Source organism: Xiphophorus maculatus, chromosome 19, assembly GCF_002775205.1.
Source record: "Xiphophorus maculatus strain JP 163 A chromosome 19, X_maculatus-5.0-male, whole genome shotgun sequence".
Classification (NCBI taxonomy): Eukaryota; Metazoa; Chordata; class Actinopteri; order Cyprinodontiformes; family Poeciliidae; genus Xiphophorus; species Xiphophorus maculatus.
In genome coordinates, this window is record NC_036461.1 from 2,092,121 (window position 1) to 2,109,105 (window position 16,985).

At 39.2% G+C, this 16,985-nt stretch overlaps 1 protein-coding gene across 4 annotated transcripts in view; it reads left to right on the top strand.

Moving 5' to 3' along the window:
* Positions 1-16,022, top strand: part of LOC111612245 — an 85,894-nt gene extending 69,872 nt beyond the window's left edge. For all 4 annotated transcript variants that reach the window (XR_002754481.1, XR_002754480.1, XM_023352768.1 and 1 more), the window contains one exon: positions 15,940-16,022. Coding sequence is in view for 2 of the 4 variants with exons in the window: in XM_023352768.1 (XP_023208536.1) it covers positions 15,940-15,946 (7 nt within the window). In the remaining 2 variants the exon portion in view is untranslated. The remainder of the gene's footprint in view (positions 1-15,939) is intronic.
* The last annotated feature ends 963 nt before the right edge of the window (positions 16,023-16,985 follow it).

Consider the following 16,985-nt stretch of genomic DNA (forward strand, 5'->3'; position numbering starts at 1 on the left):
TTGTTTTTAGTCAATAACTCTTGGATATTATTTACTATCTCCAGACTTTCTCACTATAAACAAGATTTTATGAGCGAAATAATCTGTCAGTTTAAACTGCACATAAAGACAGAAGGAAAACAGATTTTGTTTAGATGCAACATGACGATATTTAATTATCTTTCCATTAATGGTAAATATGGTAAAGTCGGTTTGATAAATGTCAAAAATGACTCGGTTTAAGGGATGGGAGTGAACATGAGCGGGCCGGTTGGGGTCGCGGGGTCGGCTAGCCTTGGCAGAGCTAGTGCTGCTCCAGTTGTTGGCCTTTGTGTTCGTTCCCCCCAGACTGCATGTGAATCTCATTTGGCCAAATGTTAAAGTGGAGCATTAAAGAAAGGTCAGCGTCTCAGTGTAACGTTCCAACTCAACAACACATCAATCCCGCCTCAACGCAGGAAAACACACGGCTGACGAGGCAACGGACCGACCTCACTTTCCATCAGTTAAATCATCAGGAAGGAATTTAATGAAACAAATTATGTCATTGCAAATATCAGTTTTGAATTTTATCGTAAGAATACATCTATGCCTAATGCCTGATTTCTAATAAAAATGTTTTTAGTTTTGTTCTACAATATCATACAATTATACGACTTAAAAATATATAAACATTATCTGTGATAATGTTGCCATGTCAGTAGGTCACTATTATCTCCCTGGCAGTGAATCAAAGTTATATAAACTCTTTATTCTACTAAACTTTACTGTGCTGTATTATAGTACAATATACTATATTGTACAGCATGGTGTAGCATGCTGAACTATGCTACACCATATAATACCACACTATACTACACTTAACAATACTACACCATACCAAACTATACCATGCTGTACTATTTTATAGTATACCACACTATGCTGCACCATACTATAGTACACTATAACACCATGCTATGCTACATCGTACTATACAATATCATACATTCTGTGTTGTAGTACACTATACTACACCATGCAATACTGCACCACAACATACTATACCATTCTATGCTATTCTATAGTATGCATACTACTATGTAGTATACCATCATTGTATACCATACTACACTGTACTATACTGTCACACTATACTACACTATGCTGTACACATGGTGTAGTATTGTATATGTATGGTACATGGTTGCTTTTACAATGGAGACAGACAGAATAGTACATTGAACCGGACCAACCTGTGTATGTTACCGTATTCAGTAGTACACTATAATACTTTGTCCATAAGTACATTCCTTATACAGGCTGTGCAAATTTCTCCTTTAGTAAAAAAACATTTGAATAAAGAACTATCCATCCATCTATTTTCTAACATCCTTGACCCTGGTGGGGTCAGGAGGTGCTGGTGCCTCTCCAGTGGACGTTCTGGGCGAGAGGTGGGGTCACCTGGACAGGTCACCAGTCTGTCACAGGAATAAAGAAGTAGAAATTGTAAAATTAAAATTTTGACAAATGTCTGTAATTATGGTAATAATTTTTTTTCTTTAATGACGGTGGAGTACCAACAATATTGTACAGAGGGACATTCCTTATATAGTGCAAATGTAAAAATGTCTTCTTTAGTAAAAAAAATGAAAAATATTTGAATAAACAAATATTATCTAAATTTCTTTCTTATATTTATTCTTATATTTATTGATTAAAAACAATCAATAAAACAATAAAAATATTCTTATTTTTTACAATAATATTCATTTATATATATATTTTTTATTATTATTTTTTGGTAGATTCTGGTAAAATCTACCAGAATCAGCATGGCAGTAAACCCTATTTGCAGTGAATAAATGGAGTTTATAGGAGCAACACGTGTTTCATTGACCTCCAGATTTCTCCAATCCTTTACGCGTTTTAGTTTTAAGCATCTCTCATGTCATCCATAAAGGTACATTACACATTTTTACATATAAGCACACACACTCATGGTGCACATGTGCGCCCAGCAGACAGATCACACCCCGGGGATTTGGATGGATGCAATTAGGATTATGATCAATGACAAGTCAATCATGTGAGCCTGTTCTGCTCTCCCTTCCCCAACTCAGCAATTACTCTCCAGCTGGTGGGGTCGGCCCCGAACCGGCGGAGGATGCATTACGCTCCTCTGTTTTTACTCCCCTGCTCCTCCTCCTCTTCGTCAGCAGTTACCCCCGTCAGTCACACCTGACAGCACCATTAGCCCCTCGCCACCTCGCCTTTAAATTTCATGTTAGGTCAGGTTCCCCCTCCTCCGATTATCGCTCGCTTTGGTTCAACATCAAAACTTCCAACCTTCCAGGTCCAGAAGGGTGCTGCTGGTTAATTACTGTGATTATTTATGTTGGAGAAAAGCCAAACAAACTTATTCTGAATCCTCTGGCTTTTGGAGTAGCTGCTCATTTTATCCATCAGCAGAAACAGAGGAGCTGCACCTGTTCCCTTCACTGTTTTGTTCTGTTTTTTTTATTGGCAAACATGTTGAATTTCACAGCTTCTCAGGTACATTTTCTCCTGTGCCACCAACTGCAGTGAGTAACAGCGATTTCCGTGGTTGTGTGTGTCGAAGGGAGCCCATTTTTCATAATAGAGAGGCTGGCTAGCAGAGCCGCGGCTATCGGAGAGCAGATAAAGGAGGCAGGTGTGTGGAGGAAATTAATGTAAATCCATCAGTCTTCAATTAGAGCTCAACTCACACCCAAAATAAAGGAGTCCACCTCGCACCAATCGGATCCCAGCTTCCCAGCTCCACCTGCGCAGCCACAAAAACACGGCAGCAGCTATATAATGCGATGTTTAATGATGAGAGAGAGCATGGGATGTGTGATATGTGCAGGTGCGAGGTGTTGTGCCGCAGCAGCCGCGGCGTACACGCCTGTCCATTAGGCTCCCAGTGTGTGGCCGGGCTAATTCTGTGTGCCTGGAGGTGCAGGACTGAGGCTCTCCACGGACCGCGGGCTGAGGGAAGAAACGCAGTTTAACCTAATTTGGTTCTAATTACAAAGACAGGAAATCCACCTGCCACACATACGGCTGAGAGAGAGCGAGACGGGGAGGGCGAACAAAACGAAGCGATTCTTTATGTGTGAGGATGACAAATAACAGAGTCCTGACTGTCCCAGTGTCGAATACTTTTAAAAATCATATTTTATAGGAAAGTATATCAATGTGGCAATAAATGGAACAATAATACCAAAGATGTATCTTGATTTTGACCTTGAATTTTGATCCAAACATAAAAAATGTCACATGGACTGTTTGGCCTATGAGAGATTATTTTAAATACTTGACCATTTTCTAATGCATATTCTGCAGCATATGACTGTAAAAATCTTTAAAATTTGGATGTAAACATAGAAATGTGCTTTTTGAATACAACTTTATTCCTATTTGCATGCATAGACACATCTAAATACAAGCTGCTCTTTAATATTTTATCAATCAATCAAGTTTATCTGTTTTGCACATTTCAGCAACAAAATGTCAGGTTAAAGGCTTTAAATAATAAAAACACAAAAATATGTTTAATGTACAATTCAATTCAAATCTTTACATTTGAATTGAATTGAAAACAAAAATTAAGTCATAAAAACAACATAGAGTCACCAATTGAGAAACCAGAAAGAAATATTACATTTTGTCATCATTAAAATCGTCAATACATCCGATAAGTTGGTCAATGTTCCAGTTACTAAAAGCGACTCTAAACAGGCTATTTTATAGGGAAATATGTTGCTTAAATTTTCCATTAGCCACTTGAATTTCAGCATGACGGCCATTTTTCAGGATCATTTTTTTGTGTTTAGTGGTTTGGAACCTGTTCCCCTCCTGGCCTGTGGGGGCGCTGCATCAAGAACTACTGAAGGAAATGACACAAAAACCTCTGAAGAAGAAACTCACAACTTCCTTCTTCACTAAATATAAACAAAATGGAGGCCTCAGATTTTAGCGGTGGTAGAATTTCTTTTTGGCTCTGGCTAAAAGCTATAAGCCATTTCTCCTGCTAGCGCTAAGCTAGCACATTTGTTTTGGATGTATTTACCCAGAATGCCTTGCACTGTGGTTCACTTCCTGCTTTTGGAGCGGTCTCCGGTCCGATTGATGTTCACAAGCTGTTCTGTCTACAGCTACATTACACAATGTAATGCTACATTCACATATGGACTAGCATCGTCTGCTGTTAGCTACCGGCTAACTGTGGCTAGCAGCACCTAACCTTCTCTAACAAAAAAGTATGTATTTGCAAGCTTTCTAACAGTTATTAATCCAGTTACAACAGCACAAGTATTTATGTAAATATTATAGTTTTTTTCTCCAGAATAAACTAAAACAAATATTTGATTGGCTCACTTGAGTTCTTAAGGAACTATTTACATCTTATTTATTTGTAATTTTAAAAACTATTTATCCGTATTATCTAAAACAGCCACATTTTCTATTTAATAATACATAATTGTTTCTTATTCATTTGCTGTGTTTGGTCTTATTCCTGCTGATGTTTTAAGCAGCAGCATTTCTTTTTTTTTTTTTTTTTACCCCTCCAGGGGGTCTTTTTGTGGGCTCTAGTGTCCCTTATATGACAGTAGACTGACGGAAGGAGAGGGGGGAAGACATGCGGCAAATGTCGTCGGGTCCGGGAGTCGAACCTGTGACGGCCGCGTCGAGGACTCAAGGCCTCCAAATGCGGGTCGTGCTAACCGCTACGCCACCACGGCACGCCCCAGCAGCAGCATTTCTAAAGATTACAGATAAATGTATGTGCACACATATCCATTTATCCAGAGGATAAAGTGACGTATCCGCGCCACCTGCAAAGCCTTTCATCTGTCTGACCAGATCAGATCTCCCAGCCGTGTTAATGGCAAACTGTGGCGCCGCAAAGCTCCCCAACAAGGAACCTGATTGTTCTACTAATGTGTTACTTCCTGTTGGAGTCACTTCTCGGGATTGGAGCTGAGAGCAAAAATGAAATCCCCCACATCAGAGCGATCACAGGGTTGCCAAGGTTTCACTTAGCCAGCCATCCAGCTAACCAGTAAGCCGGCCAGGCGGCCTCTGCTGCAGGCGATGGAGGAGATGGATTTCACTAAACAGGAATGACTGACCTGAAATCTTCTGTCAAGAGCTTTTGGTCCATATTGGCCTGAAAAACTGATCTGATACCAAAAACATATTTATATGATGCCAGGAATGTTGTTTTTAACCATCTAAATACACGATTCTCTTTAATATCAAATACAATTATGTTTTGTTACACAGTCAAAAACTAAATACTTAGCTAAATATTTACCTTCCAACTAAAAATTTAGCTAGCAAGTAGTTAGCTTCTTAACTAAATATTTTCTCAGGTTAGTGAACTTGTTAACTAAATATTCAGTTTGGTGCTAAATTGTTAGCTTACTAACAATTCTTAGGTTGAAGCTAAATATGTATCTTTCTCAGAGCTACCTAGCTATTTTTGTGACAAGGTAAATATTTAGCTTTCTAAATAAATATATGGCTTCAAACTAAATTGCTAGCTTACGTGCTAACCATTTAGGTTGGAGCTAAATATCTAGCTTGCTAATTATAGGTTACAACTAAATATGTAGCTTGCTCGGAGCAAACTAACCATTTCGTTTAGAGGTAAATATTTAATTTGCTAACAAAATATTTTAGATGGATTTAAATATTTAGCTTGCTAACTAAATATTCACCTTCAATCCAAATAGTTAACATGCTAGCTAAATAGTTTGGAGCTTAGTATTTAGCTTGCCAACTAAAAATTTAGTTTGTGAACTAAATATTTACTCTTAGGTGACATTTGCAAATTTATGAATAACATGTTGAAAATATTACTTTGAAAGACGCACCCTTCATTTTTAAGCCAAATTTTTGCTTTTAGGCATAAGGCTGCATTCCCACCAAATGGCTCCATTTTTAAATTATTCATAATTAATGGCACCAAGTAGATTCCATTAACATTTAGATAAATTACCAGTTGTTACTTTTTCTTCAACGGATTCCTCTCTCGGCTGGGTTTAAAACTTTGATCTGCAGGTATTAAAGTCACCAGTATCAGCGCCGCAGCTTAAGGAGCTTTCCGTCCTGCTCTATATGCGTGACGCTATCTGAGACCCAGCAGGCTGAGCCTCTCCGTTTCCGTACAGCGGCTGTGAGCCTGAGCAGAGACAATCTGGAAGATCGTGTCAGTAGCAGGTCAATTCCTTGGCAGAGGAAGCGCGGTGTTGCTATGGCGATATGCCTTTTTAACCAGCCCAGAGCCATGGGCCGGGGCAGTGCCGTTGGTGTGAACGCCGTTCAAGAAACAGCAGAGATCAGGGTCTTAATCAGTCAGCACTGATACCGGGTGAGGGGTGGGAACGGAGCCTGGGGGGTTTGGAACGACACACAGAACCAGATCCACACACCGCGGTTAGCTAACACCTAGAACATAACAAACACTGAAACAAAATAACAAACACTGAAACAAAATAACAAACACTGAAACATTTCTGCTGATAAAAGTAAAAACGGGAATTAATGGAGAAAATCTATTTATAATAAGAACTACATCGTGCCTTTTAAAAGCTAACGAGAACAAACTGAAAATACAGATTACAACTTTCTTTGTTTTAACTGACAGCCATTTTAGTAGGCAGTTGCTATGACAACAATAAACAAGCCACAACAATACTAGTACATTACAACTATTACTCATTTACAATTTTTGAGTCTTAAGCCTGATATTAAAAACGAGGTTTAATCAATCCGACCCAACTTTCAACAAGATTTAGAAATCAATAGTTATAGTTTTTATCTTTTACTTTGTCATGTTGTTTACATCTATTTATTATACATTTTCTTTCCGACTCTCTTTTTCCTCTGTACAAAAGAAAATAAATGTTTGACTAAATAAGCAAAATTAACTTCCCAAAGTATAGATATTGAAAAAAGTTCTCCAGATTATCATATATGGCACATGTGGCAAACTCAAGGCCCGAGGGCCAAATCTGGCCCGCCATAGCTTTCTATGTGGCCCTCTAGACTCCAAATTACAGCAATAGGCCCCTCCAGTTTTTCACAAATAACCACAAAATTCACACAAAAACCAACAAATCCCCACAATTTTCTGAGTTTATCAACATTTTTTCTCAAAATTGTCCAAAAACATTTTGGTTCAAGTGGCCGCTGTCTCAGCCTGACCTGATGTCAAGTTACAGTCCATGACCGATAGAGCGATTAATAAAAGGTCACATTTAACATAATTTATTAGAGCAAATATCGTAAAAATTCCTTACAAATATTTCTAAATTAGCACCGTGAAATCTGTGATGTTGATGGCAGAAAACCACAAAAACAATCCTGGATGGACTGATTAGTGTGAAAAGATGTTCAATATTATGTTATTTTAAGGAACACTTTTAACAATTGAATTGGTTTTTATCAATACGATCCGGCGCAACAGGAACTTTATGAACATTCAGATTTTGGCCCAAATGGAAATGAGTTTGATGCCCTGATATTTGATTAAAAACGACTGAATCCTGGACTATTTTGAATGTAAACAAGAATAAAGAGGAAGATATTTGGTGGTGGGATGATGTCACTCCACCAGCAAAGGAAGATTCTGTGATGTCACTGGCGATTCAGTCTGTGATGTCATCAACTGTAGGATTGTATGTAACACAATTCTGCATATTTTTCATTGCTTGCAATATCACTGACCAGTTCAGACGCAAAGCTCTTTCCGGTAGTTTACCAATCGAGGATTTTAGTGATTGTATTTAGGAGAAAATGTCTCATTATACGCCGAGATACCACAGTGGGATGATGGGACCCCACGCGAGAAGGGGAGGCCAGCAAAACCCCCAAGGCAGGTTCCCTCCTGCACACCCGAATGCCTTACACGGGGAAATCCACAGGCTGAGTTACCTTCTGGAAATGGAGAGAGCCGGGAGGTTTGAAGACAACCAGAAACTGTCCCACCTGGAGGCCGAGCTGGAAGAGACCAAACTCCAGTTAAAAAAGCAAAAAGCTCTCAAAGAAACTTTTATCAACCAGGCCAAAGACGCAAAGAGGGAACTTGAGAGACTAGAGAAGTTCAGTGATCCAGCAGTCCGTAACGCTGCGGTCATTGCTTCCAAGGTTCACAACAATGTGAAATACATGAAGAAGAAGAACTTGCAACAAGACTTGGAGGAGTTAAAGGTGGCCCACCTCCTCAGCCAGGAAGCATTTGTGGCTGAAATAGAGGCTGAGAGGAAGAAAAGTCAGGCCCTCCAAGAAGATCTGGACAAACTCCAGACTTCCTACGAGGAACTGAGCTCTAAGTATGAAGCAGCCGATGCTCTGCTGAGGCAGGAGGCCGAGACACAGAAGCTTTATGAAGCGAGGCTGAGTGAGGAACAACGACTGCTGGAGAACTTGAGAACTGAGAAGGACGACATGTTTAAAGAAATGTCCCAAAAGATTTCATTCCTGCAAGACGGCGAAAAACTTTTGCAGGAAGAATTAAATCTGATCAAACGTTCATATAATGAACTGACCTGCAAATATGAAAGCGAAGTTTCTTCACTAAAGCAAGACGTAGAAAGATGTCGGCAGGAGGCGACAGATGAGAAAGACGCCAACATGGAAAGAACAAAGGAAAATCTGCAGCTTATCAACAATCTGAGAGCTGAGAAGATGGAGCTCTTTCATAAAATGTCCAAAGAAATCACAGTTCTGCAAAAGAGAGAGAAGCAGATGATAAAACTGGACCAGTTTAACTTCTTCTACGAGGAGCTAAAATGTAAATATGAAAGAGGCATTATGGATATACAGCAGCACCGTGAAAAATACCAGCAGAAGATAAACCAGGAGGAAACTGTTCTTTCAAACAGAGAAAAGAAAGAGAAGGTTATGCATGAAAGAAACAATTGTGAGCTGCAACAACAAGTCGAAAACCTTCAGCTGCAGATAAATCAGGAGCGAAAAGATCATCTGGAGAAATCAGAGGAGGACAAGGAGCATCTAGAGAACCTGAGAGCTGAGAAGGAGGAGCTCTATCAAAACATGTCCAGAGAAATCACAGTTCTGCAAAAGAGAGAGAAGCAGCTGATAAATGAACTGGATCAGGTTCATGTTTCATACGAGGAGCAAAAATGTAAATATGAAAGAGACATTATGGATTTACAGCAGCAGGCTGAAACGTACCAGCAGGAGATAAACCAGGAGAGGAAAATTAATCTGGAGAAATCAGAGGAGGACATGGCGCGTCTAGACAATATGAGAGCTGAGTTTGCCATCCTCCAAGATAAAACAACAACTGAGATTCAATTCATTCAAGACAAGGAAAGGAGTGTCCAGGCTGAGTTAGAGAAGGTTAACAGTTTGTACCTGGAGTTAAACCGTCTGTATGAAACTGATATCACTGCGTTGAAACAGGAAGCAGCAAAATACCAGCAGGAGAAAAGTTGTGTGATAAATGATTTGGACGGAGCAAGAGAGGATGTACTGCTGCCCGACACCCTGAAAGCTGAGGAAGACGATTTCCATCAAAAACACGTCCCAGTTTCCCAAGAGGAGAAAGACTCACAGAACCAAGTCGACCTGGTTAAAGTCTTCAGTCAAGAGGTTTCTTCGGAGGAGGAACTCTCAGAAAAAACGTCATCAAGTTGTTCCACTGATCCAGAATCAACAGGAGAGACTGAGATCGCTGGACAAACCATCCTGGAGGATTTAAACAATCCAGATATTAAAACCCTGCAGGATGGTCAAAAGAAAAAATCAAAATTTTCAATTTGGAAAAAAGTCCAAAACATTCTGCGATTGAAAAAGCCAAAAAAAAACCCAAAAGATTGAAGACGATCAAGAACATGTTTAATGTTCTTGATTTTGATAATTAGAGGAGAAAGACGTGAGAGGTCTGTGAACGGGGCGCCATGCCACGCTCCGTCAAGAGGAAATTTAAAAACCATGAAGTTTTTCCCCATCCACTAACTAGAAAATAGATCCCTTCCCGACCCGATTGGAAAAAACGTGGGCAGCACGGTGGTGCAGCGGTTAGCGCTGCATCTTCACAGAGACCATCTGTGTGGAGTTTGCATGGTCTCCCCGTGTTTGCGTGGGTTTTCTCCGGGTGCTCCGGTTTCCCCCCACATCTCCTAAAACATGTAGGTCAGGTCAGTTGGTCACTGTAAATTGCCCCCAAAACACTTTAAGAAACTCCAACCATGTCCAGTATTATTGTTAAACCTGTAAAATGAATTGAATTAGCCGAACGTTAGCCCTTTTCCCTTCGCTGGTTTAGTGGCAGGCGGCTCAGTGCCGCAACTAGGCTCAGTATTTATAGCAACGTATTGATTTAAGAATTAAAATTTCTTCTTTTAATAGTAATAATTTCTGTTTATTTTCACTGTACTTGTGCTTTTATGGTTTGTCCTTTAGTTTACCTTTTCTACTCACTTTTTATATTGAATTGCACTGAATTGTAGCTCGTTATTCTGTTTAAATCTGTATTTTAAAGAAGATTAGCAAAAGGATCATGCAGTGGCTTTTTTAGGGCGACTGTGGCTCGGTGGTAGAGTGGTCGTCTTGTGACCAGAAGGTTGTAGGTTCGATTCCAGCTTCCTGAGCCACATGTTGAGGTGCCCCGGGGCGGGGCACTTAGCGGCAAGTTGCCCCCCGACCTGCATGTGGGTGTAAATGTGGGTGTGGGTGAATGTGACTGTAGTGTGAAGCGCTTTGAGTGGTCAACATGACTAGCAAGGCACGACACAAGTTCAGTCCATTCACCTTTTTTCTTTGATAAATCCTGTTTTTCTTTTTATACCAAACATAAAAAAGCTGATTTAACAGGTTTGGATTCTTCAGGTTCCAGGATGTTAAATTAAGATTAGAGTTAATCTGAACATAATATTAGATTATAATTGTAATCATAATTTAATACTCCGGACCATGAAGAAGCTCAAACTTGTTATATCTGGTTTGTTTGTTATAAGGAAAAAACAGGTTTTATCATAAATAAAAGTTACTGTGATCTTTCTGTTAGTCTTTATTTAGAAATACAGATTCAAGATAGTTTAACAAACTTAACAAAAAAGTGCAATTTAACATGAAAAACTGTAGAAAAGGTAAAAAGAAGAACAATCTATGAAAGTATGAAAACAGAGAACTTAATCAGAAATTATTTCCATTACAGGAAGAAATCAATTCTTAGATGAACATTTTGTAATAAATATAAAGCTTTTGTGTTGTTGAGCTTATGTGTTGTCTGCTTGTATAAAAGAGAAGAAAAGGGGCAGGAAATGCCTAATCCAGTTATTTTTTAACCAGCTTTATAGTAAAACTGCAAATTCTGTTTTATTTCTGATGTTACTTCTAGGTTTGGTTTGTCAACCTGGGTTCAATTCCCAGTCCTGCAGAATCTGCTGCATGTCTTTCCCTTCTCTCTCCTCCTAATTTCCTGTTCAACCTGTTAAATTACAGCCTAAAAAACTTTATTCGAGCCTAAAAGACTAAAAAAACTAAAACATACATTTCACCTCACAACTGGACCAACAGTCAGAATATGCTTCCCACCACATTGTGCTCGTTTCCTCGTGTTAAATAACTTTCTTCCTTTCTTCCAACTTTCTTTCTCTCTTTCTTACATAATTAATAGGTTACTTAATATTTACACACATACACACATTTACACGTCCCCTCCATGGGCTGCCACCTTATCGTGGTGGGGGGGTTTGAGTGTCCCAGTGATCCTAGGAGTTATGCTGTCGGGGCTTCATGCCTCTGGTTGGGCCACCCAATGCAGACAGGTCCAAGGTGAGGAACCAGACCAAGTGCAGCCCAAAGATCCCTTATGATGAAAACGACCGTTGGAAACAGTGGTTCTACTCGCCCCTACATGAGGTCCCACCCTGGAGCCAGGCCTGGGGGCGGGGCACGTTGGGGAGCCCCTGGTGGCCGGGCTTTAACCCACAGAGCCCGGCCGGGCTCAGCCTGAAAAGAGCCCATGGGTTCCGGCTAGAAATAGTCGGACTCACTGCAGTGCATGGCTCTGGTTCTGGAGCCGGTCTCCTTGAAAGGGGTTGGATGTTCTCCCACCCTGGAGTTGCCCCTTGTGAGAGGCGCTGGGCAGGAGTGGGCTTTCTTGTTGCCTCCATCTTGGTGCCTGTACGTTGGGGTGAACAAAAGGATAGCCTCTCCCTCTACCTACGGGTTTGGGTCGGGTTCTGACTGTTTACCCACCTTTTTAAGTCCTTGGAGGGGGTACTGGAGAGTGCCCCTCCTGGGAGCTGCCTTGTTATACTGGAGGGCTTTTCTCCGTTGGGTCTCTGGGCTCCCTTAGAGACGGGGTGAGAAGCCCAGGAATCCAGGAGTCACTGATGTGTTTACATATATCCAGGGTTTCCCCCAGGGTATTATAAGCCCCCTGACCTCCTGCATCAAGGTAGGAGTCAAGATGAAACCCCACTGCGTTGCTCTGCTGTGCAGCTCGATGTGAACTGCAGGTATAACATGTAGTTGTGCTTGAAGAGGAGCGTTGAGTGAGCAGTGAGAATGATTTATCTTTGTGAACAAAGAATTATGTGCAGCATTTCTATCTGAACACGCTGCCCAGCGTGGCTCTGTGTCTGCGCTGTAACAAAAACACGATGGTGACCACTGACCACCGGGTTTAGCAGGTTTTCTGGGGAAACCCTGCAATACTTTAACCTTTTTGAATCCTGCACCTAAAAATGAACCAAAATATGAAAAAACCTAAAACTCGAACTATAACTAAACTAAAACTAAACAATATTTAACTAATAAAAACTAGGAAACACTCTAAAAACTAATTAAAACTAACAAAATGTCAGTATGTAATTTTTGTCCTTATTCTTAGCTATTTTGCTGAGAATTTGAAGATTTGATCTCATTAATATTGACATCTATTTGCATGAATATGTGAGATGAATTTTCTGAGTAAAAATCATCATTTAGTTGCACATATGCTTCAGCGCGTGCTACTCCTGTTGGCATCCTTCATGGTGACAAAAAAGTAGTTAAGAAAAAAACTTGTGTCAGTTTGTGTCTTTCCCCTCCAAGGCTCTGAAAGTCTGAGAAGGAAATCTATCCTCAAGTTGTTATGAAACTTAATAACTGACCGACCATCTGATTCACACCCTATCTGTCCAAGACGTGGCACATATTTATTTCCAGCAAGTGATTGCATCAAATTTGTCCTGTTTTTAACTTTGTTAGGAGAGAAAAAACATGGTTGGCGGATGGATGGTACACACTGGTGGCTGCAGGGAGCCAAAAGCACTTTATTTATGTTTGGATGGCAGTGGGCGCTCAGCTCTGCTTGGCTCAGACTGCGTGCTGTGGTCTTTGGCACCTCTTCGCATCCATCCTGTCCCCCTGACATCCACTTCTCCCTGTCTCAACCGGGCCACCGTAGCATCTTAATACATCTAAAAACTAATATGCATGAATACGGTTCATTAAACGTCAGTTAGACACAGGTACATGTCAAGAAATTACGATATTATTGACAAATTTATTTATTTTATTGAGTCAGTTGGGGGAAAAAATGAAGCTCATGTAAATTATTTTTAAACAGAAGATTTAGGTCATTTAAAAAAATATAAAAATTAAGACAGAAACTTGTTTAGGAAGGCATTTCCGTTCACATTACTGACATTGTTGGCTCTTAAAGGGGCAGTGTTGTGTGTTTTCTGGCCAAACTGAGCCAGTTTATCGCACAATCAAGTAACTTTGTTAACTTCAGTTGTTATGAGAAGGCTGTAAATATCAAAGTATGACTTAAAACAACAACAAAACATTTGTCTTTTTGTTCAGCGGTAAAACCAGCTGACCAAACGTTCTGGAGTTCTGCTGTGGTTGCTAGGTAATGGGCTGAGGTTGCTAGGAAACGGCCAGGGTTTGGCTGGGGTTGTTAGATGAGGGGTAGTGGTCACTGATTTGTGACGCTACATTCAGGAACTCATTTTCCAGTTACCAAAAAACATTAAAGGGACAGTTTGAGTTTTATTTGTCTTTCAGGCACATGGCGGCCATTTTACGACACAATGCAGTAACTGTGTTTCTTTTGGTTGTTATAAAAATGCTATAAATCTTAAATATGTCTTCAAATAAATCTTACCTTGTGATTTAATGCCTTGAAATTGGGCCTCTATCTCTTTAAGAAGCTCCGCCTTCAGAAAGTCATCACAACATGGCTCCAGTATTAACCCTTTAACACCATTTTTACCAGCGCTGCTCCACAGGGCGACATTTAACCTCTTGGCTTCAGTTTCATTGTTGTTGAGTCTTGCTGACTTTTGAGAAACTTAATTGAGAAAATGATACGACAAAATCAACAAAGAAAGAACAAACAGACTTCAAAATAAGAGCATCAATTTAAATAACTCCTTGAAGAGTTTTTAACTGTTGAAAAACAAAACTTGAACTCAGATGTCAAACGTTATTCAGCTGAAAGTTTACAAAACATCCAAATTAATTAGTGCTTTAGAATTGATCAAGTAGTATTAATCTTGGGGAAGCTAAGCTAAAAGTTTCAGTTATTTAAAAATATTTGCATCTCCACTAGTCCATAGCAACTTTTTGACCACATTTTTTCCTTCCACTCAATTTTCACAATCTGAAATTTCTTTGTCTATTACATTATAAGGTGTAAATGTCACATTATATGAGGAAAAAAAGCTTTTAAATAATCTATCATGGTCATTTTGACCCCCAATAATCTCCTTTTTTCCCTCGTTCCACTACTTTCCATTTTCCTCAGGAATCCGTCCTTCTGTATATAAATACATAATTTTAACTGTTATATTTATGTAGAAAAGCAGGATGAGGCCTCAGAAGGAAGCAGAGCCTCTTCCTGTGCTCTGAATCTCTGCAGAGACTCAAACCCAGATTTCGTGTCCTGGGTTCTCTCAGTCGGCCGGTTCTGGTTCTGCCCGTCCGTGGCCAGATAACGGGCCGACACCGGGACTAATTTGGTCATGTGCAGGGCTGCCGGATGACGAGCGGCTGATAAAGAAAACATGGCTGCAGGATGTGAGCTCTCCACATCAGGAGTGTTGCTGGATGTAATATCTGAACAGGAAGACCACAACGTCCAAACATGGGCGTGGAAAATTCTTTTAATTAAATGTTTTTAACTTTTATGGTACATTTTTAATCCACACAATCCCATTTTTTCTTTAAGACTTTTAATTGAAACTTTAATTTGGACATAAATTATTACTAATTGATAGGAACAGAAACAAGATATGAGTTTATGTAGCAACAGCTACGTTGCTTTATTATTAAATAAAAAGATAAGATCAACGTTGAATACAATAGAACAATATAAAGATATAAAACAATGTATATAAAACAACACAATAAAAAGATTGATTTGCATTAAAATGAGAACCTCACTTTAGCAGAAACGTCTCGATACTCTGAGTTATTCATACTAACATGTTTTGGTAAAAGGAGAAAGTTTGCTGCTGAAACTAGTTTTTGATGTTACGATGTATAAAATGTTGTTATAACAAGAGCAATTTGTCATTTTAATGAGTTTAGTTCAGTCTTGTTTTGAGGAGAAAACAAAAAAGTAATAATTTATCAGGAGCATATTTTTTATTTCTTGTTAAAATTAGAAAGTTTCTTGCTTTAACAAGAACAAGAAACTTTTTCAATTCCATGTTTTGCATCTCTTTAAATGAGAAAACATTGTTTTAGGTAGAACATTTGTGATAAAAAAGCCTTTTTATCAAAACCTTTCATTAAAACAAGAAAGTTTGTCGTAAAACCAAAGTTTCTTCTTATGGTAACATATAAAACTTTTCTCCTTCTTACGGCCTACAAAATAAATCCTGGTTTTATCAGGAAGTTTTCTGCTGATCCTGAATTTATTCCAGTTTCTGGCAGTTTGTAAATTTGTGTTTTTCTAACCGTTTGTTGTGAAATCAGACGCTGATCGCCCTCTCAGGTTCCTGCTGTGAGCCTGAGCAGCAGTACGGAAGCCTGACTGGGTCATCTGGTCCTGACAGTCCGGTTCTGGTCGGGATAACAGACAGACGGCTGCAGTGTCCGGCGCTGCGCTCTGATTGGCTCCCGGAAACGCGGCGGCTGGAAAATGTCCGTGTCACGGAGCGAGGAAGAGACGCAGAGCAGCAGCAGACACATTCCTGGCCCGGTCCGATCCGCAACACGCCGAGCGGGCCGAACCGCCGCTCCAGGTCCTACAGCTGCAAAACATCCAAATTATCACCGTCATTATTTTACCGCTAGAAATGAACAAGTTCCTTTTTGTTGACAAACAAAATGAATGAAAGGAGGAAAAATCTGAAGTCAATTTTAGCAACAAAACATCAAACTTCCATATAGATGCACATTTTTACAGAAAAATTAAAAAATCTACATGGAATGTAAGGAAATAAAGATAAAATAAATGAACTGCTGTAATTTGTTTACATAACCATTTTCTGAACTCAGACACTTTACAGGAATCAAGTAAAATTACAAACAAGGATATAAAGTAAAAATACATCTTTTTATTTTATATGAAATATTTCATACATATAAAAAATATTTGTCATTTTTTTAATTAAAAGATTTTTAAAATAAAAATAGCTTATGCTTATGTATTTTATAAAGACAAAAATATTTCATACATATGATAAAAATCTTTATTTAAATTTTTTTAAATAATTTTTTTAAACAAATTAAAAACAGAAGTATAATATGTACATTGGATTATAATTTTTATGTAAATTTATGGCCATTCTCTGCATGAGATTTAGAAAAACAGTCTTCAGTCAGAGGCTTCAAATTCGCTGTACTACAGACTGCTACAGGAGAGCCTGCCTGCCTTCACTACATACAATAACTGACAAATTTTGAACTAATATGAATTTCAGCAACATTTTATTTCCCTTTGGGATCAATTTGAATTTAAAAATCTGTTCTGTGTTTTTAGTTGTGATAATAAATTACATTTTTGTAACTTTTCTCCT